This window comes from Adiantum capillus-veneris, chromosome 6 (assembly GCF_014529385.1).
Source record: "Adiantum capillus-veneris isolate H3 chromosome 6, ASM1452938v2, whole genome shotgun sequence".
Lineage (NCBI taxonomy): Eukaryota > Viridiplantae > Streptophyta > Polypodiopsida > Polypodiales > Pteridaceae > Adiantum > Adiantum capillus-veneris.
Genome location: NC_140936.1, coordinates 130,733,023 through 130,759,677, shown reverse-complemented (window position 1 = coordinate 130,759,677; position 26,655 = coordinate 130,733,023). Strand labels below are relative to the sequence as shown.

At 41.8% G+C, this 26,655-nt stretch overlaps 1 protein-coding gene across 2 annotated transcripts; it reads left to right on the top strand.

Moving 5' to 3' along the window:
* Positions 1-24,183: 24,183 nt before the first annotated feature.
* Positions 24,184-25,956, top strand: LOC147456286 (putative WRKY transcription factor 43). 2 transcript variants are annotated; one of them, XM_086515438.1, is made up of 3 exons: positions 24,184-24,436; positions 24,519-24,659; positions 25,600-25,956. In XM_086515438.1, the coding sequence occupies exons 1-3, from the start codon at positions 24,285-24,287 to the stop codon at positions 25,757-25,759; spliced, it is 453 nt and encodes a 150-aa protein (XP_086371564.1). In that variant the 5' UTR covers positions 24,184-24,284; the 3' UTR covers positions 25,760-25,956. The 2 variants fall into 2 exon arrangements, with proteins under 2 accessions (XP_086371564.1, XP_086371562.1); XM_086515436.1 differs by having other exon boundaries at positions 24,196-24,436; positions 24,513-24,659.
* Positions 25,957-26,655: the final 699 nt, after the last annotated feature.

The window sequence follows — 26,655 nt, the reverse complement described above, 5'->3', positions numbered from 1 at the left end:
GCGGCATCATGTGTGTTGACATCTTTTGAAGCCTTTTAACACAATTCACAAGTTTAAATTCATATCAGAGATCATGGACACTTTACGCAAGCCATACAACACCTACCTGCAGAATTTCTAACTGTTTTTCATTAGGAGACTTTATAATGTCTAAACTATTATATAGAGGCCAAACCAAGAAATTCTCAGCACAGGCTTGTGCACCATGTTGTATACAATGCATACCTTTAAATTGGACAATTTTGGGCTAGATGATGACCACTTGAAGCACAAAAACAGAAAATCCCTCCTAAGGAGTATTCTAGCCTTCATCCAATTAACCCACATCCAAATAAGAATTAGATTTGATTAGGGGAGTCCCAGTCACCAAAGGAAGCTACATAAGAAGTCTAAGCCAAAAAACTCAATGAAGACTTCATAAGCGTATGATGTCTCCCAATGACCAAATGGCAGTCTAGGGCAAAACTTTCACTTCCAAGGCTTTTATTCCAACAATATTAACCCAAAGCTCAAGTCCCATCAAATTCTGTGCCTTTTTACCCGTCTTAATCCCAATATCGGAATCCCAAGCTCCATAATTGCAATCTGGCTCCAGGCACAGGAAGAGAATCCAAAATCAAATACTAATGTCACAGGAGGGTATCACATGCTAATGACCACTTAAACTAAACAAAGTAGACATTATACGCGTATAATGTCTCACTGCTCTGAAGATGAACCTGGAGATTAACTTTAACCAATCTAAGCCTCCACAACATGATTATGACAGCATCTACCTCATTTGTAATGGGTATGGCCTATGAACTTTGAGAGTAGCGGAATTAGGACATTAGGTGAAGCACTTTTGAGAGATTACTTTGTGAGCATAGTGGGTGAACTTAATTGATGGTAGCAACATAAACATGGTACTTAGTTAACTTGGCATGAAAATACTTTTGCAGGAGAGAGAGAGAGTTTAGAGAACATGACAGTAGTGGAGGACCGGATTCATATGGAGCAGGTCCCCCCTCCAATAGGCATTTGTATTATAGTTTCTCCCATCAAGAGAGACTTGGTACAATACAATCTTTGTGTTCCTTGTGACTTACATGATGCAATGAAGATGGAAAGCTTCATGCATCACAAGCATAACATAAACTTGTAGAAAGCATTAACTATTCCAACCTCAGTCCCAAGGCCTCAAACACCTTCGAAGGTGGAGAGAGCTAGCGGGGAATGAGGATAGGGAAGAGGAAGAAGAAACATTCCATAGGAGAAAGAAATAGTTCCTCATTTATCATTACTCTTCTTGATAGCATACATAATAGCATAGTAATGAATATGGAGAAGATGGCAAGCTTAAGCATTGAAGCATGACTCTTGGTTGGATTTGCATTCCATAGCCTAGAGTGTTGGTGTAGGCTTTCACTCTCACAAGCTTGGAGAAGGAGGTGGTGTCCCCTCAACTTTCACCAAGTAAGAATGGCCTTGCAAATGAGTGTGTGTGTGTGTGTGTGGAGTATATTCCCCTAGCACCCCCCTTCCTTGCTTTGGGAAAAATTTATACATGCTGCAAGCTCATCCGGGACCCCTCTTCCCCTAGCCAATCACATGCAACATGCAGTCAAGTACATGGGAAGTCTTTTGACAAGTGTCCTCCTTACCCCTCAGAGAGAGAGAGAGCTTGAAAATATCTAGATATTTGTTGGATGGAAGTAGAAGCTCATTGGACCCCTCTTTAGCCCAACCAATAGCATTCAAGGACACCATGTGGTTAAGCTTAATGAGAGTCTGACATGTGTCGCATGTGTTCTTTTAGAATTCCCCTAACTTTGAGATTTTTATGTATAGGAATTTTCTCAAGCAACTTCCTCATTAAGTGTGTAGGTTCTCTTTCTCACTCAAGCATCTTACCCCCCATGCATAGGAAGCTTCTCAAGCAACTTTCTCATTAAATGTGACAAGTACCTCAAGTACCTTAGTCATCAAGCACGACAAGCACCTTAGGTGGAGTTCCCACCTCAAGCACAACCCTAGCTTGCTTAATTTTAGATCGGGTTCCCACCTCAAGCACAACCCTAGCTTGCTTAAGGCTCCCACCTCAAGCACAACCCTAGCTTGCTTAATTTTAGGTCTGGTTCCCACCTCAAGCTCAGCCCTGGTTTGCTTAAGGTCAAAGGACTTTTAACACTAATCATTGGAGGTCTTTAATGAAGCTAACCCTAAGGTCTTTTAAGCTTCATTAGTTAACCTTGCTCTTTGACATACCATCTCTCATTTAGGCCCCTTTACCATTAGCCCCGTGTTGAGATAGATCTGTACTACCCACATGTCTATATTCTAACCCTTGTTCCCGTTTATTATCCCATATTAGATGATCAGTTTAATATGAGAAAATCATTTGGGTTGGTTAGATATTAGATATTTAAAGACATTACCTGTCTCTTGAAATCATAGTCATCCTCGACTATGAGGTAAAAGAGATAAACTCATAGTCATTAGTCAATTTGTCCTAGCGGGTAGAGGATCCCTTTTTACTCTACGACATCATTCCAAGATGGATGAATAATCCATTTGGTGCTTGGGAGACATAGCTGCCGCAAGCATGTCCGCTCTTTAGTCCATTTCATCCTCCCAAGTAGAGTGACAAATTGTACATAGTGTTTGAGAGACGTTGTCATGCCAACATGATTCTTAGTATGCATACTACTTAAATTTGTGCACAATAAAGAGAGAATTAGTGTTATAAGACAAAAACATTGATCATTTAAAAGAAACATGTAAATTTGGTTACTCTAATGTAGCATTATAAGCATTTACAAGGTTCATACTATCCTTAAGCTGGATTCCTTGCATCCATCTAGCATCTTTAAAAGGATAATTCTTTAACTTAATAAGATATCATCAGATAATCTTACCGTTGCTTAATACCTTGTCTTCATGTCATAGGATGGACTTAGATTGAAGTACTTCTTGTTGCTCTTCGATTTTTGGAGGGTCTGCAACTATTGCTTCTTTCGATGGAGCTCCTTTGTAAGGCTTATGTAGGTTCTCATGGAAAACATTGTGCATGAGACAATGGTTGGGCAAATTCAATTGATAAGCCGTCTCATTGACTGGCTTAAGAATTTTAAAGACCATAGTATATTTTTGCTATTTTAGCATCATACTCCTGGTGGTCCGTAGGACTCTTGCCCGTAGGATACCTCAGATGAGCCTTGAGAAACTTTAGCAAGACCCAATCATTTTCCTTAAAGGTTAAGGCTCTTTTGTGCTTATTAGCAGCAGCCCTTTTTGTTTTTCTTGTGAGATGGATATAACCCCTTTAATCTTTGGAAAAGATTCGTGTAGGTCTCATCTATATTCATCAGCACAACGAAGATCTTCCCATGTACTTGAAGTAGTAAGGGACTTTTGAATTTTCCCTCTTTAACCTCGAAAGGTGCTTTCCCCATAGAAGTATGTACAATGTCATTGTACGCATACTTGATAAGCGGTAGGTACTTCTATCATCGAGAACGTTGATCTACTTCCATGACATAGGCTTTTAGTAGATTCAAGAATCATTAGATCAGTTATTTCACTTTGGTTATCCGTTTGTGGATGATAGGCCGAAAGAGAAATTTAATCTACTTCTTAGATTCCAAAAGAGACCCTTCTAGAAATTACCGGTCATTCTAGGATCTTTGTTTGAACTATGGATGTTGGGAATCCATGATGCTTGAAAATTTGAGATTTGAAGAGGGTTGCCATTTGATGTGCCTTAATAGTCTTTTTGACAAGCATAGAGTGTGTTTTCTTGTTAAGCCTGTCGACTGAAACAATCCAAGTTGCTTCCCTCGATCAATTTTCAACTTTTTTGGTATACCAAGCAGTTTGAAACATACTCTTGTATGTTTACTTTTCATGGTAGACCAACAAAAATGCATTTTTATTCCTCAAATAGTAGACTATGGAATCCCTCTTTGCCCCGCATAAGGAGAAGTATGGGATTCATACATGACTTTCTTATTGTATGGATGATTAACACATAGCCTATTGTCGTTTGGAAGATAACCATCCTTCAAGGTGAATGGTTCTTTTTTTCTTCCCTATTGTAAAGGCTGTAATTACGTACTTAAAGTCTCGGTCAGTAGCATACTCATCTATCATAAAAGATAGATCATTGCGAGTTGCTATAGACACCACATTTACCCTTGGTCGTTGTGAAATTGCATCGACCACTTGATTGTGCTTGTTAGCAATGTGAGCAACATGAAATTTAGATTGAAAAAGAAAATTTTCTCACCTCATTTGTTTGTTGGAGAGCTTGGTTTGCGTCATGAAGTTCTTGAGGTTTTGTGATCCATTCGTAGGATGAATGGAGTCCCCAAGAGACAGTGTTTCCACGTGTTTAGGACATATAGAATAGCTAGTAGCTCTTTTTTGTATTTGCCCAATATTCACTTATCGAAGTTGATTCTTTGACTCTCATATGCTATGGCATGCCCTTCTTGAATCTAAATATCTCCAAGGCAATTACCACAAGCATGACATTGGACCTCAAAGGGCTTTGAGGGATCTAATAGTGTGAGCACATGTTGAGAGGTAAGATTCTCAAAAGCTTCTTACACTTTTGCAGTCCATGAATACTTAGCATTTCTTTTTGGTAAGTCATGTAATGGGCCTGCTATTAGCGAGAATTTTTCTATGAAGCATCTATAGTATGCACACATACCTATGAAGCTTCGTACCTCATGTAGATTCCTTGGATCTCTAACTTTGTTGGATCCATATGGGTGCCATCATTAGAGATAATGTGACCTAAATATTGAATCTCTTGTAGGAGAAATTCACTTTTCTTTTGATTAATGAGAAGCTTATTCTCTCTCACAACTTGAAAGGTTACCTGGAGGTGTCACTTGTACTCTTCAAGAGAATTTGGATGGCTTGAAGATTTTTGTCCATCATGAGTTTGAGTGCGTCTGGAGCATTTGTCAGGCCAAAACTTGTAAACTATCAAATAGATCTTCTACCCGCGGCACAAAAAATCTATTTTTGATAGTGATCTTATTTAGTGCTCTATAGTCAACACACATGTGATATGTGTCGTCTTTCTTTTGCACTAAAAGCAATGGTGAAAAAAACGGAGAGGAGCTAGACCTCAACATCCCTTTTTTTTTTCACCAATTCATGCACTTGCCCCATGATTTCCTCTTGTTGATCTTGTGAAACTCGATAAGGAGGCTTATTAGGCGGTGAGATTCTTGATAGGAGCTCAATTGCATGGTCATCATCCCCCATCTTTAGAGATAGCTCACTAGGGATGTCATCAATGAAAACATCTTGGAATCCATTTAGGAAATTAGACAACTCTAATTCCTCTTGATTCCCTTTATTGTAGGGATATGGTGTTCCCCAACTCATTAGCATCTATGTACATGCTCTTTTCCCTGTAGGTGAAGAAGATTCTCCTTTCAAGGAACGTCATGTTGGAAGCCATGCAGTTAAACCATGGTGCCCCAACGATAACATTCTCATGTTTAAGAGGGGAGATGAAGAAATCCTCTTTGTCCACATAGCTTTGGGCAAAATGAAACCATAATTTTCCAAGGAAAGAAGTAACTGAGACGTCTTGTCCCTTGATAACTCCATTGGCTTTCAATGCATCTCCTATCTTGTGGGCTTGTATGCCTAGCTTAGTGGTCAACTCCGTGGATATGAAGTTGTGAGTTGAACTAGGGTTAAACAAAATACAATGAGCATCCTCTTTTGGAGCTTCAAACATAGAGACTCTAGGAGTCTCATTACGGGCAATTCTATTGGGCAAGGATGATAACAATGGGCTTGCTCCCCACACTTAAAACATTTGTGGTCCTTACTAAAAGCTTTTAGCTCTTTAGGAGAGAGTTTATATTTACCTTTGTAAACTCCCTTCTCCTTGGATCGATTGTTGTTGTTGTTGGAATAGCCTTGGTAAGAATTTTGGGCATTGTTTTTCCTCTTGGCATCACTTTTGTCTTTATTTTCCATGGGCCTGACATTCCATCTAGCCCCTTGTTGGAAACTGATGCGCAAAGCAACCATGGTGTGGTGGATGACTTCAATGACAGAACCAGGCCATTGAGAGTTGACATACTCGGCCATCTCCACAGAATTGTTGCTTTTGCTCGGCAAAGTCTATCTTTTGAAAGATAGTAGCCTTGAGATGTAAATCCCAAAACTTGTACACATATTTGTGGATAGACTCATGAGAGAGAAGCTTTAAACTTCACCATTTGGTAAGCACTTTGTCCTTTGCATCACTTGCAAGGAATTGCTTCATGATGGGGACTCGTAGAGTTTTCCATGTCTTTGGGGCTTCGCCGTTGCCACGAAGGCTAGCCCACCATTGACGAGCTGATTTTTGGAAGTGCATAGCTACATGGCATAGCTTGGAGGACTCTGTGAAGCCCTCATCTCCAAAGGCCCATCAAATTGCTGGATGAAGGCCAATACTTTGTCAGTAGCACCAAAGGTGCCATCATAGGTGAGAAAAGAGATACTCTTTCCTCCCCCTTTGAGCTTCTTGAGATTTTGGGACCTTCGCCATACAGGGTAAGATTTGTGATCTCCTCCCCACTTATATTCTCTAGGAGAATAGCCATAGCTTTCATCGGTAGAGGAGGAAGGTGAAGAAGAAGGAGAAGAGGGTGACCTCTTTCTTGCCCTTTTCCTCCTTTGTTTCCTCTCTTCCTTTTTGAAGTGACGAGGAAAAGGACTATGGGTTAACCGTTTCCTCTTGGGAGGAGTTGAAAATCATTTAGTCCGTGGCCACATCTTCGGAGGAATTGAAGAATTTATTACTTTCTTGATCTTTGGATTCCTCCTCTTGTATGGGAGAGAGTCTTCTTTTGGGTGTCTCATCAAGAGGCCTCCTTAGCTCTCTCTCGCCTTGGAGAGGAAAGAAAACCCCATAAGCACAAAGTCGTTGAGTAACTTTGGCTTGCAAAGCGAGGTTGCCCATAGCTTGTTGCAACCTAGTGACAAAATAATTAACAAACATGGAGGCATCATCATTAGCACCTTCATGTGCAAAATCAAAGCTATCAATGTTCATTCTACTCTCTTGGTTATTGTCAGCCATGTTAATTAAACTTATGTGTTTACTTAGTGCATGCTTTGGCAATTCAAAACCTTAGTTGCTACTCCTCTTAGCCTTTGAAAATAGGCACTTAAGTATCTACACCCACGGCTTGAATTGGTTAATTATAAAGAGTAGTGGAGTGAGTCTAACATAGCGAAGTTGTCGAGGGATAGCTCCTTTCGGACTTCTTATGGATCAATAATGGTAAAGCCGTAGGCAAGTCTAAAAAGATTCCATTATTAAGAACAAAGCTCCCGAGAGGTGTGCACCATTTCCCACATAGTGGGCTTAACAAAACCAATAATAAATCCCAGTCCCACATACCCTAATATAATTAACAAAAACAACCATTAATAGGCTACTTAAGGACCTCTCTTCTTAAGCAAGAAAAGAGAAACCAAATGCTCTGATACCAATGTAATGGGTATGGTGTTAGGAAATAAGATGTAGCTAAATAGATAATTGAGTAGTTTACTTAATGGAGAGAGACATATTTACATACACGAGATTATAGAGAGAGAGAGAGAGAGAGAGAGAGAGAGAGAGAGAGAGAGAGAGAGAGAGAGAGAGAGAGAGAGAGAGTACACACGATATACGTGGTTCACTCAATGTGGGCTACGTCCATGGGAAAGCAGCCACTCAATGGCTTTAGTACTTCAAAACAAGAAGTAGTTTACAAAGGGATTATACCCTTAATGGAGCTCCCGCCTTACTTCACTCTGACCACCTCACACTCACCTTGTTGCATCAACTTCACACTATGAAATGTGTGTAGAAATGGCCTCCTTTTATAGGCCAAAAGGGCTGCCCTCTCTCATGAGAGGCAGCCATGTGTAGCCGCCCTTGTGTAATAAGTCCAAATCGAACCCTTCAATCCGCCTATGTGTGGCCGCCCTTGAGAAGACAAGTCCGCTTTTGAATTTGGCCACCGGCCATTGACTTCGGACCACCGGCCATCGGCCATTGACTACCGGTCACCGGCCAACCGACGGTTGTTTTTCGACCACTTTCCGACCTCCGTCCGGCCATAATATTCCGACGAGGGAAATAAAAAGTCTCGGAGGCGGCCCCTAAAGTTGCCCTTGATTTTTGGCCGTGAAAATTTTGGTTTCCGACAAGTGATTTTCCTTCACGCACGATGGCTTCTCCTCATAATGGGGGCCTTACAAATGTGCGCTTTTACCACAGAAAATTACAAGGGTAAATCAGGCTCCATACTTAACAATCTCCCACTTGGAGACTGATCTCCAAACCAAACTTGTGATTGCTTTCCATTCTGGCTTCTTATTTTTGAATGCCGATTGAAGATGAGCAAAAGCTCAACTTCTCGTTGTTGACCACCTTTGTAAACATGTCTGCAGGATTTTCACTTGTATGCACCTTTCCTAGCTTTAGCTGTCTCTCTTCCAAAAGAGTGCGTATGAAGTGATATCTCACCTCAATGTGCTTTGTCCTTGAATGAAAGGCTGAGTAGATTACTTAATGGAGAGAGACATATTTACATACACGAGATTATAGAGTAGAGAGAGAGAGAGAGAGAGAGAGAGAGAGAGAGAGAGAGAGAGAGAGAGAGAGAGAGAGAGAGTACACACGATATACGTGGTTCACCCAATGTGGGCTACGTCCACGGGAAAGCAGCCACTCAATGGCTTTAGTACTTCAAAACAAGAAGTAGTTTACAAAGGGATTATACCCTTAATGGAGCTCCCGCCTTGCTTCACTCTGACCACCTCACACTCACCTTGTTGCATCAACTTCACACCATGCAATGTGTGTAGAAATGGCCTCCTTTTATAGGCCAAAAGGGTTTCCCTTTCTCATGAGAGGCAGCCATGTGTAGTCGCCCTTGTGTAGATAAGTCCAAATCAGACCCTTCAATCCGCCCATGTGTGGCCGTCCTTGAGAAGACAAGTCCGCTTTTGAATTTGGCCACCGGCCCATCGGCCATTGACTTTGGACCACCGGCCATCGGCCATTGACTACCGGCCACCACCGGCCAACCGACGGTTGTTTTCCGACCACTTTCCGGCCGCCGTCGGACCATAATATTCCGACGAAAAGGAATATTCCGGCGAGGGAAAAAGAAAGTCTCGGGGGCGGAAACTAAAGTTGCCCCTGATTTTTGGCCGTGAAAATTTTGGTTTTCGACGAGTGATTTTGCTTCACGCACGATGGCTTCTCCTCATAATGGGGGCCTTACAAATGTGCGCTTTTACCACAGAAAATTACAAGGGTAAATCAGGCTCCATACTTAACAATATGGCCTATGAACTTTGAGAGTAGTGGAATTAGGAAATTAGGTGAAGCACTTTTGAGAGATTACTTTGTGAGCATAGCGGATGAACTTAATTGACGGTAGCAACATAAACATAGTACTTAGTTAACTTGGCATGAACAATACTTTTGCAAGAGAGAGAGATTTTAGAGAACATGAAAATAGTTGGGGACCGGATTCATATGGAGCCGGTCCCCCCTCCAATAGGCATTTATATTATAGTTTCTCCCATCAAGAGAGACTTGGTACAATACAATCTTTGTGCTCCTTGTGACCTACGTGATGCAATGAAGATGGAAAGCTTCATGCATCACAAGCATAAGATAAACTTGTAGAAAGCATTAACTATTCTAAGCCTCAATCCCAAGGCCTCAAACACCTTCGAAGGTGGAGAGAGCTAGTGGGGAATGAGGATAGGGAAGAGGAAGAAGAAACATTCCATAGGAGAAATAAATAGTTCCTCATTTATCATTACTCTTCTTGCTAGCATACAGAATAGCATAGTAATGAATATGGAGAAGATGGCAAGCTTAAGCATTGAAGCATGACTCTTGGTTGGATTTGCATTCCATAGCCAAGAGTGTTGGTGTAGGCTTTTACTCTCACAAGCTTGGAGAAGGAGGTAGTGTCCCTCAACTTTCACCAAGTGAGAATGGCCTTGGAAATGAGTGTGTGTGTGTGTGTGTGTGTGTGTGTGTGTGTGTGTGGAGTATATTCCCCTAGCACCCCCCTTCCTTGCTTTGGACAAAATTTATACATGCTGCAAGCTCATTGGACCCCTCTTCCCCTAGCCGATCACATGTAGCATGCAGTCAAGTACATGGGTAGTCTTTTGACAAGTGTCCTCCTTACCCCTTAGAGAGAGAGAGAGAGAGCTTGAAAATATCTAGATATTTGTTGGATGGAAGTAGAAGCTCATTGGACCCCTCTTTAGCCCAACCAATAGCATTCAAGCACACCATGTGTTTAAGCTTAGTGAGAGTTTGACATGTGTCCCATGTGCTCTTTTAGAATTCCCCTGACTTTGAGATTTTTATGCATAGGAAGTCTCTCAAGCAACTTTCTCATTAAGTGTGTAGGTTCTCTTTTTCACTCAAGCATATTACCCCCCATGCATAGGAAGCTTCTCAAGCAACTTCCTCATTAAATGTGACAAGTACCTCAAGTACCTTAGTCATCAAGCATGACAAGCACCTTAGGTGGAGTTCCCACCTCAAGCATAACCCTAGCTTGCTTAAGTTTAGGTCGGGTTCCCACCTCAAGCACAACCCTAGCTTGCTTAAGGCTCCCACCTCAAGCACAACCCTAGCTTGCTTAAGGTCAAAGGACTTTTAACACTAACCATTGGAGGTCTTTAATGAAGCTAACCCTAAGGTCTTTTAAGCTTCATTAGTTAACCTTGCTCTTTGACAGACCATCTCTCATTTATGCCCCTTTACCATTGGCCCCGTGTTGAGATAGATCCGTAAGCACATGTGTATATTCTAACCCTTGTTCCTGTTTATTATCCCATATTAAATGATCAGTTTAATATGAAGAAATCATTTGGGTTGGTTAGATATTAGATATTTAATGACATCATTTCATCCCATTTAGGCCTCATATACTCAAAGCTAAGCCAAAATTCAGTTTCAAGCTTGCAGGGATTTTTAGTGGTCACAGCTTGCCCAAATGACATCCAAATTGAAATCCAAACATATATTCATGAAGTACATGATGAGTGTTGTGCACATGTGAAATATCATTCTATTTTGAGCACTTAGACATTATATGCGTATAATGTCTCACAACATCAATTGCACCCAAAAGCAATCATCACCATGTGCACTGCACCTTTAGACCCTAGTTAGGCTGTTTTTCAATTTAAAAGTCATTTGGACAGATAAAAACTGAGGAAATGCAGGGTTAGATAGCTTTCTCATTTGAAGTGTTTTGCAGGATCTATGGAGTCCAGTAAATCACCAACAAAGAAGAAGAGGATGTCCATAAAAGACATTCTTGCGGCCAATGAACCCTATACACTGCTAGAGGAGACACTCAAGCTAGCTAAGGCCTAGGTAGACGAGGCCACATTAGAAAAAGAAGGAGTTGCGGTATATCAGGGCACTTTCAAAGAACCACAAGGCAACATAGTGGATATCCCAATGAATCCACGGGAGATGGTAGAAATGGCAAACCGAGAAGAAACCCTCCACCAACTAGAAAGAGCGGACCTCCACAACTTCTACACAACACCAACAACAGGTACTGTGGATGTTCAGAGAGTATATGAGCTAGTTAGCTCAATTCAAAAAGATGGCAAGGCAGTGATCACAGCCTTGGATGGCCAGAATACAGAAACTTTGATCACACCTCAAATCATAGCAGATGCACTTGGGCTCCACAATAGGGGAAGCTCAGTTTGGGAAAGAAGAGACGAGGTAAAGGTCTATGAAGGAGTACAAGCGGAACTGCGACGCGAGAGAGAGAGTGCGAGAAGAAGAGCACGACGATATGGTGAACTCGCTCTACTGTAATGTGTAGAGCATAGTGAGTTCTTATTAGGTTTTTACAAAAGAATATGTGTACATACCTGGCGGCCCGCCCACTTACCTGGGCGACCACATTGGGCTTTATACCCCAACAACCTCCCACTTAAAGTCCAATGTGGTACTTTAAGTGTGAGAGAAGCTACTATACAAGCTAATATACAAGAGATGTAGAGAAGTGATGTACTACCCTACACCTAACTGCTTGCGAAAATGCGCAAAGCTCTCTAAGGGAAGTCCTTTTGTAAGTAGATCAGCAGGATTTTCTGTGGTGTGAACTTTGACAAGCTGAAGTTGCTTATCCTCGAGCATTTCCCTGATGAAATGATACTTCACATCCACATGCTTTGTCTTTGAGTGATAAACTGGATTGCGAGCCAATTGTATAGCACTTTGACTATCACAATATAACACAGGCATCTCTTCTTTGATTCCCAAATCTGTTACTAGTCGATTAAGCCAAATTGATTCTTTGCATGCCTCTGATGCTGCAACATATTCAGCCTCTGTAGTAGACTGAGTGACATAATCTTGTAATCTAGAACGCCATGATACTGCTCCACCAGCCAATGTAAAGACATACCCTGACGTAGACCTTCGGTTGTCTAAGTCACCTGCATAATCTGAGTCTGTAAAACCCTTTACACTTAGCTCCTGACTCCCATAGCATATACGCATACTCTTTGTAGCTTTCAGGTATCTAAATATTCCTTTCACTGCCTCCCAATGTTTCTTGCCTGGGTTTGACATGTATCGACTTACTACTCCCACTGCAAATGCAATGTCTGGGCGAGTAGCAATCATTGCATACATCAAACTACCCACTGCAGACGCATATGGAATCTTATCCATTTCAGCCTGTTCTTCCTCAGACACAGGACAATCTTGTTTGCTAAGTTTCACATATGGTGGCAATGGAACACTCAATGCCTTTCCCTTCTCCATATTGAAACGTTGCAAAACCTTGTCAATATACTCTGTTTGAGATAACCAAATCAACTTCTTTGATCTGTCTCTCTCAATGCGCATACCAAGTATATGACTTGCCTCACCCATGTCTTTCATGTCAAACGATTTTGCCATCTTTGACTTCAAAGCTGAAATTTCTTCCAAGTGCTTGCCAACAATCAACATGTCATCCACATACAAAATAAGGATCAGCCAACTACCAGCCTTAGCCTTCGTTGTATATAGACAGTGATCGAACTCACTTCGTTTGTAGCCTTGAGAAAGCATAAACTTGTGGAATTTATGGTACCATGCCCTCGGTGATTGTTTTAAGCCATAAAGACTCTTTAACAACTGGCATACCCAATCTTCCTTGCCTTTCTCAACAAACCCTTCTGGCTGTTGCATGTAAATTTCCACATCTAAATCACCATGCAAGAACGCTGTCTTGACATCCATTTGGTGCAACACACAATCTAATATGGCAACCAATGCAAGAAAGCATCTCAATGTAGTCATCTTGACCACCGGAGAGAAGACTTCATCAAAGTCAATGCCTTGTTCTTGCTTAAAGCCCTTGGCAACAAGCCTTGCTTTGTACTTTGGCTGACTATCATGAGCGGTGATCTTATACCTGTAAACCCATTTACAAGGTAGAGCCTTTTTGCCCTGTGGTAATTTAACTAGCTTCCATGTCTTGTTTTTATGCAGAGCTGTCATCTCTGACTGCATGGCCAATTGCCAATTCCCGGAGTCCTTCATTTGCACTGCTTCCTTGTAACATGAAGGCTCATTGCAATCAGTCAACATGACATAGTTCATAGATGGAACAAACCTATCAGGTGGTCGCGTGAGACGTCCAGATCTATGCACAATAGGTGGCTCAGGCTCAGCCACAACCTGTGGTTCCACTCTATCCTGTCCTTGCTCCTCTTGAGGCCTAACATTTTGTCTTGCACGTGCAGGTCCATCTTCTTGGAAGACAACTCTTCTAATCTCCTCAACCCTCTCTGGTTTAGAATGATATTTGGATTCATTAAAGTGAACATCATTGCTACGGACAACCTTTCTGGATTCGGGATCCCAAAGTCTGTACCCCATCTCACCAGAATTACCATAGCCTAGAAAAATGCACTTTCTACTCTTTGGGTCAAGTTTGTTCCTAAATTCCTTTGGAACGTGAGTATATGCCTCACAACCAAAGACCCTGAGATGCTTGTATGAGGGCATTTTGCCTGACTATACCATCTCTGGCACTGAATCCTTCTGCAAAACCTTGCTAGGAGATCTATTTACAGGATGAACAGCTGTTGATACAGCTTCGGCCCAAAACCCATTTGGCAGCTGTGCATTAGACAACATACTTCTGACCTTCTCTTGTATGGTCCTATTCATCCTCTCCGCAACACCATTTTGAGGAGGATTGTAAGGATCAGTAAGTTCACGTTTTATACCTTTTGACTCACAAAAGTCCTGAAAGGCCTTTGAAACATACTCTCCACCATTGTCAGTGCGTAAGCATTTAAGCTTCTTGCCACTCTGATTCTCCACAAGTGTCACAAACGTTTTGAAAACACTAAACGCTTCATCCTTGTGCTTGAGAAAGTAAACCCATACTTTCCTCGAGTAATCATCTATAAATGTCATAAAGTAAGAAGCTCCCCCTAGAGATAGGTTAGGCATAGGTCCACACAAATCACTATGAACAAGTGCCAATTGTGTATCTCTTCTACTGCTTCTATGCTTATGTGGCTGCTGTGTTTGCTTACCATACAGACAATGTTCACAGAATTCAAAATCATTAAATGAAAAGCCAGGCAAGATTTCCATTCCCTTCTTGGACATATGTCCTAACCGGCTATGCCACAAAGAAACGTTCGGCTTCGGTTACATTGATTACATTTTTAGAGACATTTGATACATAAATCATGTAAAGTCCTCCAGACTTTACTCCATGTGCTACTGTCATAGAACCTTTGGATATCTTCCACATGTTCTGTCCAAAAGTGGTGACGTAGCCAGCATCATCAAGTAAACATGTGCTGATCAAGCTCTTTGTAATTGCGGGAACATGTCTCACATTCTTCAGCGTGAAAGAAGAGCCATTCTGAAACTTCAATTGAACATCTCCAACACCTAAGATCTCACGTGTTTGCCCATTGCCTAGCCGAACATGATCTTTAGTGGTCACATAAGAGGTAAACCACTCCTTGTTTGGAGACACATGAAGTGATGCCCCTGAGTCTATAATCCAGTCACTCAGTGAATTTCCATTAGATGCTGTAAGAAGAGCCGAGTCCATTGTATTCTTCAAGAAGTAGATGTCTCCTGACACTAGACTGTCATCCTCTGCAACAGTGTTTGTCACATTTATTTCTTGAATCTTCATTGAGGACTTGTTCTTCTCACCATGGTCTTCAGCTTTCTCTTTGCCTTTTTCTGCTTTCCATTCTCTGCAGTCTCTTTTCATGTGACCCTTCTTGCCACAATGGTAGCATTCTATGTCACTCTTGCCTTTAGCACTGCGGGACTTGCTACGAGACTGATTCCTCTTTCCACCTTTGTACTTTTCTTTGGTCCTTCCCCTGACAACTAAGGCTGTTTCTTTGCCTTTGTCCATTGTCTTTCTATTGGTTTCTTCAGTAAGCAGACTTCCTTCTACACCTGCTATGTTCAAACCATCTGGAGGTGCAGAATTACTCAAAGCTGTGAGAAAAGTGTCCCAACTTTCCGGCAATGTGATCAACAGGAACATAGCTCTAACAGGTTCATCAAACTTGACACCTTGAGCTGACAGCTGACTATAGATTATGTTGAATTCATTCAGATGATTGGACATAGGTGTCCCTTCTTTCATCTGCAAGTCAACAAGCTTCTTAAGCCAGTATACCTGTGAAGCTGCACTCTGCTTCTCATAAAGATCACTCAGCTTTAACCATGCTTGATAAGCCGACATCTCATCTGCTACATTGAAGTAAACGCTTTCTGCCAAAGTCAACATAATGGTAGAAAGTGCCAATTCATCCATTTCGATCCATTCATCTTCGTCCATATGTTCTGGTTTTATCCCCTTGAGCTTTATAGGTTTTATCTGCTTCTTTTGTACCAACACATGCCAAATCTGCTTCTTCCACAATGGGAAATTGGTTCCATCCAGCTTCTTGATATTGTAAAGAGCAGTGTCCTGTGATCCAGCCATAGCTACGCTTCACAGTGGTTTACTTTCCTGGGAAAAGTTCGGTAGAGTTTCCCCTGTAAACTGACCTCTGAACCAATATCAACCTGTCAAATGAAACAAGAAAGCTTCAGATTTTGCATAAATTTTGGCAGAGTCTCCTTTGTAAAATGGCTCTAGTGTACGAAAATACAGACAAAAAAAAAAAAGCACAAAAACACATTCTCTCTGACACTGTAAGCTGTGGGTAAACCTGTCCTGCACCTGTACTGTCTCTGACTGTTCAGTCACTGTCCTGGAAGCATAGACTGCGGCAATGCCTCAACGGCAGTAAAGCAAAGATGCAATCCCAATTGTCTATCTCACAGTCAATACATCCTAGCTGCCTATCTAAGGGTGCGCGAGGGATCGCTCCAAGACTTGTATCACAGAACGGATCTCAACATTCGAGAATCCCCCAGCTCAATAAAACCTCACTCGACCCTCAACAAAGGTTGCAGTAAATATGACAGTACATAGACTTCCCACAAAGTCATACATCCACAAATTTCCCACTGTATGCTGTAACCGCTGCGGCGGTTGTTTGCTGCGTGACTCACAGCCAGCAAACCCTCAACAAACATACATCATCTCTGACAATACATCCCATGTGGAAGTACCTGCAATGTCAGGATGAAATCTGGAATATCAAGCAGCAAACACAAGCTACCTGATGAACTAGTGGATGTCGCCTACTGTCTGTGTGTAGATACGCCCGTGTCGTATGTGACACGCCTCCAAGAACTGTGAGCCGTCCTTCGATGTGTAGACAGCCACAAATCAACACTCTGGGAGTGTTGATATCCTCAGCACCTGTAGTCGTAGGCCGAAAACCCCAAATTTGCAGAGTCAGATCTGCACCCGTCGAGACCACGTAGTCGAAAATGGCCTGCACAGACCTTTGTCGAAGCCGAACGGTGGCCGAGATGACCTCAGAATGAAATTCTGAGAACACCGAGTCTTTCGGGCTCACCCACAGGATTTGGGACCGTGTCTTTGCCTGTCGAATTTCACTCCAATCTGAGCTGGTGACTCTAGCCTCCTGCAGTGCTGCCCCGAGCCTCGATCTGAGCTCTGATACCAGTTGAAGGAGTACGAGCGGAAGTGCGACGCGAGAGAGAGTGCGAGAAGAAGAGCACGACGATATGGTGAACTCGCTCTACTGTAATGTGTAGAGCATAGTGAGTTCTTATTAGGTTTTTACAAAAGAATATGTGTACATACCTGGCGGCCCGCCCACTTACCTGGGCGACCACATTGGGCTTTATACCCCAACAGTCTATGCAAAAAAGAATTTTAATCAAACATTTGAAGACCTGGTGGACCCAAGAGCTGCAATGTTATGCAAGCTCTACAACCGGTACTTCCACATTTGCAACAAGAGGCCACAGAAATACACCACTCCTCCCCATGCAGTGGCAACAACTATAACCTGGGCATTGAAAAGCAGCATACCCAAAGAAGTGAATTACGCCCAATATATCTGCATGAGCAAGTGGTTGGCATGGGCATGGAAAAGCCCAAGTATGTTGGAGGAGGGGAAACCTTGACAAAGATTGCGTATGAGACAATCGGCACTAGAGGACATTGGCCAAAGCCACCAACACAGACGAATGGTTCAAGCTAAAGCCTGATATCTAAGATGAGTCAATGAACGCAACGGCTCCACCAATCACAACAAGGCTAAGAAGGAAGTTGGAAACCGTGCCTGAAGAAGAGCCTGTGGAGCCACCAAGGAAGAAAGGAAAAAGCATTGGCCAGGGAATCCAGACCGAAGGAAATGCACAACCAAAAAGCCACTCGGATTGAGAGGCTGATAGAACAGTTCAGAGCACTAAAGGGAGATTTTGAAGAGTGTTGGGTGCCACACCCAACCAAAGTTGGAGGAAGCTCCTCTAAACCACTAGAGGACCAGTTTGACCATTACATCCGGGCTTATGAAGTGATGGAAAGAATGATTGATCAGCAAAACTTAGAGCCTTTCACAATGGAGGAAGTGCAAGACATCAAGAAGAGGTTGAAGGAAACGTCAAAAACACCAGTGAAGAAGGATCAAGAGAAAGAGAGAACGAAAGTTGAAACACCACCTTCACCACCAAGTTCTCTCACCCCTCCTCCAAGTCCAAAACCATCTACACCCGAATCCCAATCATCACCAAAAGCAACAGAAGAGGCCACATGTGCACATAGGGATCAGGAAAAAGATGAAAAGAACACCTATGAAGACCTCATTCAAGCCGGATATACAATGGCAGAGGCTTCGAGAGTTGTTTATAGAACTCCTAATCCACCATGGGCTGCAAAGGAAGAAAAGGAGAGACAAGAGCTCCCGAGGGGCCAGGACAGAGATGATGAATGTGAAGAGAGAAAGGTAGACCAAGAGTCTCAAAGAATAACTCTAGAAAGATACTCCCCACAGCCTGGAGTGCCACGGTTGGTTCAAGTCCCTCAAGTGCCTCAATGGAGACCTTTGGCTAACCCATGACGAGCACCACCTGCAAGAGTAACGATCAGTACAAATTATTAGGTTCCATTGGCTGACCCTATAAATAGGCCAACAACTAGAAACCTGGTAGCAGCAAATGAAGATGACATAAGAGCTGCCTATCAAATACTGGACAGAGTCAGGACGCGGTCTCTTACCATTGCTGAAGAGAACATCATGCTGCATACCATGGATGATAACATGCAAATGGAACATGATAAGCTCTCAAACCTGGTACAAGATACCCACTTGAAGGCCAAAGAAGTAGATAAGGAGCTTGAAACTCTTACTGCAACACTAAGGGAGGCTGAGAGCAAACGACACTCTCACACTAGAGATGGTTGAAGCCTCGAGAGTAATCAAGACTCTCCAAGAGCAAAAAGATAAGGTCGAAGATGAACTAGAAGCAACAAAAGAAGAAGTGCTGGAGCTGAAAGAAAAATTAGAGCTCCAGGACTTGATAATCAAAAGACCGAGGGCAAACACCAAGGGTGGTGCGGGCAAGTGCAGGGGCAGATGCTCAAGTTATACAAGCCTTGGAAGCACAAATCACCACCCTATAGAAGGAATCGCAGCTAGAGCAAAGACAATGAATGTATATGGAAGAAGGGTCTCTAGCCACTGAAGAAAGAATGAGAGCTGAACACCAAGATCTCCACAAAGAACATGAAGAACTCCAAAAGAATCCGGCAACACAACAAGAGGCAATGATTGGCATGGAAGAGGAAGATACTCAACGAGATACACTTGTGCAACAATAAATCACGGACTTACAAAAGGAGATAGCAGACTCAAGGACACAGGAAACAACACCAAGGCCCAGTGAAACGGAGACAAATTCTAGAGATGAGCCCATGGAAATTCCTAAGGATGCCAAAGATATGCAGCACTAGGAAGAACAACAGGAGAGAGTGGTAGAACAAACACAACCATTGATCGCAGAGGAGGAGACACGCCTCTAGATTTTGATAGAAAAGACCACAGCAGAAGACCACAATCAACCTTGGAATGGGAATCAAGAATGCTCTATTCTGTAGGAGTCCAGGGGTTGGCCGCAAACATTCTTAGGGAGGAATGGATGCAACCCACACTCCCATATCCTCTCCTAAGGTATGAGGTGACAATAATAAGGAAGAGAGTCAAAGCAGAAGCCATAGAGACGATCTATGAAGGAGATGTCAGGAATACAGAGGCTGCAAGTAAAGTGGTGGACTCTCAACCAAGATGGAGAAAAGCATGGCTCCTAAAGTACCTAGGATTTCTGGAATACTTGGTGGAGGCCCCAAAGATCATCCGAGATGACCTCTTATTTTGCCCAGTCCCTCGTGTCCGCACTTGGGCAAATCATTTCGGAATCATAAAGGCACAACCAAACTGGCTTAACTACCCATCTATGCCTGCACCCAAGGAAGGAGAGAGAATATGTGTCTCTTATATGGTGAAAACCCTGAACGGCACCATTAAGCTTTTTACAGGCTCTCCAGAATTGACGTGCGGCATGATCAGGAAAATTTGCAAAATTTTCTTGGCTTGCATTGAAGTGTTCGTGCCTTCCAAAGGCACGGATTCTACACTGCTATCAATGGGCGACACTGTTACTGCAATGACATATCATTTGTCAAAACAGCCATCTCCAGAGGTTTTACATTTACTGTATCAGAGAATCATGTTTCTGCCCAGCTATCACAGGCAAGCTTTTGAAGAAGATTTCTACACGGGGTTCTTTACATACAATAACAAAATATTCGGCCCAACAATCACTTTGGGGAATATAAGGTACAAATTGTACCTAAAGATGCTAAAACCACCAGGCTTCCATTGAAACCAGAACAACTTTCACTAAAGCAAAAGAGAAAGAGCATTCATGGCAGGGATGACATGGACGCGGAAGGGGGAGTGTTGATGGTGGAACACAGAAGAAGTTTCTCCAATATGTTGTACCATTATTTTTGAAGCGGAATGATATTTTTTGTAATATTTGAGTAGCCATTAGACTTTGTGGGAACAAGACTCTATGGAGGAATGTATATAAGTCAATTTCGTAACCCTAAACCCAACTTTTGAATTAATCAAATCCGGTTATCACTGCGCGTGGTGTCTGAGAGAGAGAGAGAGAGAGAGAGAGAGAGAGAGAGAGAGAGAGAGAGAGAGAGAGAGAGAGAGAGAGAGAGAGAGAGAGAGAGATTTCTTCTCTCCCCTACGTGCGCTATGGAAGGTCCATTGCTAAAGCAACACCACCATCGTGTTACCAACGGCGAGGGCTTCCATTCAATGCCAAGAGTGTGCGATTCCGACTACGATGCGAAGTGAGCTCCTACGAGATTCCGTGTGAGTTTTCTTGCAAACCAGGTGTCTGTTTGGTGAGTTATTTGCACCTATGGATTCACGGAGAGTAGGACTACGCATTAGGATCATATGCCACAAAAAATGGTAACCTGTATTTTGCTGACTGTCTTTATACGCGATTGTCGCAAGAGGTAGTTGGAGGTTGGTTATCAAGTCACAGTCCATTGGGTATTGATCTCATGATAAGCAGAGTATATCTTGTGAGTTTCATGAAATTTCATATGCATTTGGCTTAGATTAGGATAGCATTAGCATTATAGGTTGGATTGTTTTCACTAGTGCATAAGAACGCTTGGATTTGATTTCCTCAATTAGAGATTGTCTTAGAAGGTCGAGAAGTAGTTTGACACCCATCTTCTTGTTTCCATGCGCCTACGGGTTAAGCTTCGCCCTTGGCTGACATAGAGTTTTTGATTCTGTTCTCGCTATGCTAGCGTCCGCTCGAGGCATATCGGCCAACAAAGATAGATTGTGTCTTTTCATCTTGTTCTTATGTGAAGCGTTTGTGTTCACTATATTAACTTTTTGGGGTGTCAAATAGACAAAGAAAAGTGGGATAGACTAAACTATGTGCCGATTTGAATATTTCTTAAAACTCTAGTCTCTAGCCAGTTTTTTAATGTCATTTTTGATTGGAGACAGGCCTCGTGATTTTATAACTTGTTCTCATTGGTCTAGGGTTAATTAGGCATGGTGGCCATTGCCCTTAGCCTACTATGGGTTCCTCAAGAGGAGGGCCTAGGTAGCAACATCCATGGTTAATCTTTTGCCCTTTCCCTCCCCCTCCATGGTTGGTCTCCTCCCCCTTGCTAACAAGGAGTGGCTCCCTTCCTTCCTCCCTTTTGAGAAGCATCTAGTGGCTAGATCAAGCTTTCCCCAACGCGACTTGGCTCCACTTAGAGCGTGCGTTTTTATGGGAGTTTTTGCTATGTGCGGCTTTGTGGATAAAATGTGGTGGTCTGTTGCAAGCCATCTCCTTCTATGGACGATGTTGAGACTTCTTAGCGGTGGGGGACTTTGTTCCAACTTAGGCCCTTGGGACTTGCTGGATTTTCTCAAAAGGGGAATTATCTTATCCTGATGGATTATATGCTGAAGGTGAAGGCTTGTTTCTTGGTGGCAATGGGGACCTAGCTGTGGCATCCACCTTGTGAATGACAGTGGTGGCCTCCAAGTGATGGAGTTAACGATTGCCCCCTTTCTCGGCTTTGGTATATTTTTGGTGATGCCGAGTGGCTCTCGTATTAGCTAATGTATGGGTATGTTTTGTGGTATTTTTCCCGTGGTGGATTGGATCCCTGGATGCCCTCGCTCATGAGGAGAATGGTTTTTATTGTAATCCTTTTGTTTGCAATAAATATCTCCTACTTACAGTTGTCAGTGTTGCACAAAAAAAGAAAAAAGTAAATGTGAAGCATGACACGCCATGAATCAATATCAAGCATGCACTAACCTTATGGCTTAGAGGGCTCAGGTGGCCTCTTATGATCGAAGACAAAGGTTGTCAGTGGATCTCCTTCTAGAGGCTTAAAAGAAAACAACAAGATTAGACTAAGACCGCATATGAAGTACTATCATTGTGTGTGTGTGTGTGTGTGAGTGAGTGAGAGAGAGAGAGAGAGAGAGAGAGAGAGAGAGAGAGAGAGAGAGAGAGAAGAAGAAGAAGAAGAAGAAGAAGAAGAAGAATAAGAAGAAGAGAATTTTCAACGTTGTGGGAAACTATCCCAAGAGACCTCAAAGTTCTAACCGACGAGAGTTAAACTCAAGACTTGTTATTCAAGAGGAAAATGGCATAACCAATCCTGTGTGTGTGTGTGTGTGAGAGAGAGAGAGAGAGAGAGAGAGAGAGAGAGAGAGAGAGAGAGAGGAGGGGGGGGGGGGGGGGGGGGAGGTTTTGAGGTAAGGGTGTGAGTGTGTACGTTTTTTTGGGGGGACCACTAGAAGGTTACTTTTTGCAAGACATTTTACCATTTTTGGGATATTTTGTCCATTTTAGGGGTGTAAATATGAGCTCCCTGTCAAAAGTACACTAAGAGCCTATTCCCCTACGTACTTATAATATTAGATAAATTACGAAAATACTACTAAACGTAGGTCACACAATTCTCACACCTTTTTAGCAATATCAAGGAAATATGAATGTGAAATGTAGAAATACTCTTTATACTCACAATTTCCCAGCAATGCTACGGTTTAGAAAAAGATAGCAAATGAAAATTTTCCCTTTCCCTTAGGTGCCTAGTGCACGTTCTCTTTTCATTTAGTTTTAGAGCGCTCCCACACAGTACGTTTTCAAAAGAAACAAGGACTTAAAAAGGGGTTGACATTGTAAATATGGGAAGTCTTTGTTCCTTTTGTGAAACTTTTTCATTTTTTGCAATAGTTTGGATAGTTTGAGCGTAGTTTCATAAAATCTCTCTTGCTATTATAATCCACTGACAATTGTGAGTTTTGCTATAAAAAATGAAAATAAAAAAATCTCTCTTGCTATTGGGTCTTGTGCAAATAAAGGGAATTCCTTTATGTGCGTGGAATGCAAAATCAAAGGAGTATGGTGGGCAGTGTTCGGGAAAAACCATTTTCTCATACGTACAAAATTTCTTTTCTTGAATTCGTCAAGAGAAAATTTATAAAAATAAGGTTACTATTTTAAAATTTTACACAATTTTTATCTATTTTGGGACGGAATTTCTCCTTTTGCACTTTCCCTCAACCAACATTCTTGAAATCTAAACGACACGATATTAAGTTGAGACACATTTTTTTCGAACACTGATGGTGAATTACGAAAAACCCACCGTGTGGAAGCAATTTCACTTTAACTTAAAGTCCCTTCCTTTCGAGCTTGAGTGGGACCACAAGTTTACATTAAAAAAATTGTTAGAGCGGGGAGAATCATTAAATCTTGAAAAATTGAAGGGCAGGGTGGCGAATCTCAAGGAGTTTTAAGGGCTCAAAAAAATGGGCGCAAGGTGTCGCACACGAGACTCGAACTAGGTTGGGGGCCATGCAAGGCTTGTGGCCTATCCAAAACTCCCGTGTGCGCATGTTGACCATGATGCCAAACATATGCATGATGAGAAAACGCAAACAAGTTCCCTACGTGTTCAAGTTTACTTTTTCGTGTCCTAATTTACTATGGGTCATCCTAAGGCTGCGTGCGTTCCGATCTACGTGTCCTAGTTTCCCCGTCGTAGATCCCACCGCTTGGGTTTCCTTTAATTGCTGGTGCCCTTTAGTGCTGAGGGGTGGCGACCTTGAGTCAAGCAAGTTCCAACACGCAAGTGAGAGTCAAGCCGTCTATTCTCACCCGCACCTTCCTTTAGCCTATACTTCCTTCAGGAGTCAGGACCCGACTCACTAAAAGCTCAGGAGGTCCTCTGCTTCGTCTCCAGAGCAAGACGATGACGAAGGTAGAAGACGATCACGCGGCTGCAGCTGCTAGCCATACGCTTGACGAGTGGATGGCGCAGCTTCTATGGCCCTCGCCTGCTGCAAGCTCTCATGTCTCGTCTTCAGCGCCAGCACATGTACAATTTTGCAACGGCAATCAAAGGTAGGTCATTTGCTCTGCATGTAGACTACCATTTGGACAGCCCATTTTCTTACCTGCCTCCCTGCTTGAAATCAAGTTGTAGGATCATTCCCCCTCCTAAGAAGGAGAAGATGACCCAGCCAAAAGTGGCTTTGGAGACGAAAAGCGACATCGACATCCTTCACGACGGCTACAAGTGGCGCAAATATGGCCAAAAACCTGTAAAAAACAGCAAGCATCCCAGGTACAAAATCAAATGCAGCTTACATACAACATGGTGTTGATTCCTGCAGCTCAATGCATATCATAGGCCAGCCATTTGTATTAGTGTTCGCAAAAAGGTTTAGCGTATTTTTAACCTGCTAAAAGTGCCAAATTTCGGCTAGGTTTTGAGCTTACCTTGGAGAACACCGGTAAACTTTTACAAGTTTTAGTGTGAATGCCAAGAAATCCTTTAAATTTTAACCTAAGAACCAACAGACTTTTAAGTCTGCCAATTGTTTTTGTGGCTAGAAAAAATGCTTTTGGCGAGTCTTGATTTGTTTGACAGAATTGACAATGTAAATATCAAGTACTTAAAGCAAATGACAGAAATAATCATAAGAGTAGCCTTAGAAGCTTTATAATCAACTCAACAAGAACACATGGGATATGGCAAGAGCATATATATATATATATATATATATAGCATAGATAACCAACATGGCTTTTTCCATATGTAATGATGAGTTTGCCTAGACACGTGTCTTCTCATAAACCCAAATGAGACTCTCCATTTGCTTCTTGTAACTCAGCTAATGAGTGAGCATTTTGTGTCTTCTCGAGGAGTTCACTCTATGTAAAACTACTATATCACGTGCGTTCAAGAGGTAATATAAAAATCCCTTATTTGAAAGTTTTTCATGATTATATCACACCCCTTTTTATATTCAATTTGTTTAAAAAAAATGAAGTTCCTTAAATGATACCCCATTGTAAGTAAAAACTTGATTTGAAATAAAAAATGGTATATAGTTGAACCCACATGATAGGTATCTATTGTAGGCGACCCCCGTGTTTTTCCCATCCAAAGTAACTCTCTAGCAACCAGATAGTTCCTTAAGAAAATTGCATAGGTGACTTTAGGCATGCTCAAAGCTAAGAATTGTAAATCATAATGCATCACTTGGTTTGCCATTTTGCAGAAGCTATTATAGATGTAGTATGGATGGATGCCCTGTGAAGAAGCATGTGGAGCGCTCTACTCGAGATCCATCTATGGTGGTGACCACTTATTACAATCTACACAACCATAATATTCCCATGCATATTTGTACTGAAATAATGACCTTAGACACCAACTAGAATAGCCCAATTCCTTACCTTTTAGGATGTATAATTGCATGCCCTTCTCAAGGCACTTAGCCTTGTATGGCTTTGCACGGTTCAAAGAAAGTTGATATAAGCCAACTTATTGTTTGAACATTTCTTGATCATGCATATTCAACAACTTCAATGTATCGCATACCAAAACTATTGAATGAATAGCTCTATATATGCTCTCCAAATAGTATAACATACCCTAATTATGAATATGATAAATATTTAATAGAAAATTGTTATGTATAAAAAATCATGAGTATCTTCTCTTCTTATCATGACCTACAACACTCATTTACGCAAGCATGTGTAATGTTGAAAATTGATGGTGAGAAATGATATGCGAGAGCTAAAGCCCACACTCTTTCAAAGAGAAACTTCATTTACCGTTTCCACAAAAGTAGTGATATAAGATGATTTTGGGAGAGGATGCGTTGCCCGTAGCATTGTTTGAGTTGGTATGTATAAACATGGCCAGAATTTCTAGTATCTCTAGTCAAGTTCTTCACAACAAACAAATCATGAAGAGGGTCTGCATACTCAAAATTAAAATTGGTTGATTAGACAAGCTGGATATAATTTAAGTAAATATAATCTTTCTGCTCTAAATCCTTGAATATTTTCATGAAATATAATTAAATTTTGTTGAGGATTCAATTTTGTATTGAAGAAAAGGGGTTTGATGATTTATGAAGTACTCCCTAGCTTTAAAAGAGAAGGCTTTTTATGCCTAGATGAACAAAGATTAAATATGATGAAAAAACATAATTTCTAGCACTCCAATGTTTACTGTAATATTTTCATGGGTGCTATAGTTTTTTTGTATACACACATACATTTGTGAGATGGTTTGTTTGTTTGTGTGTGTGTACTTGTTTTTA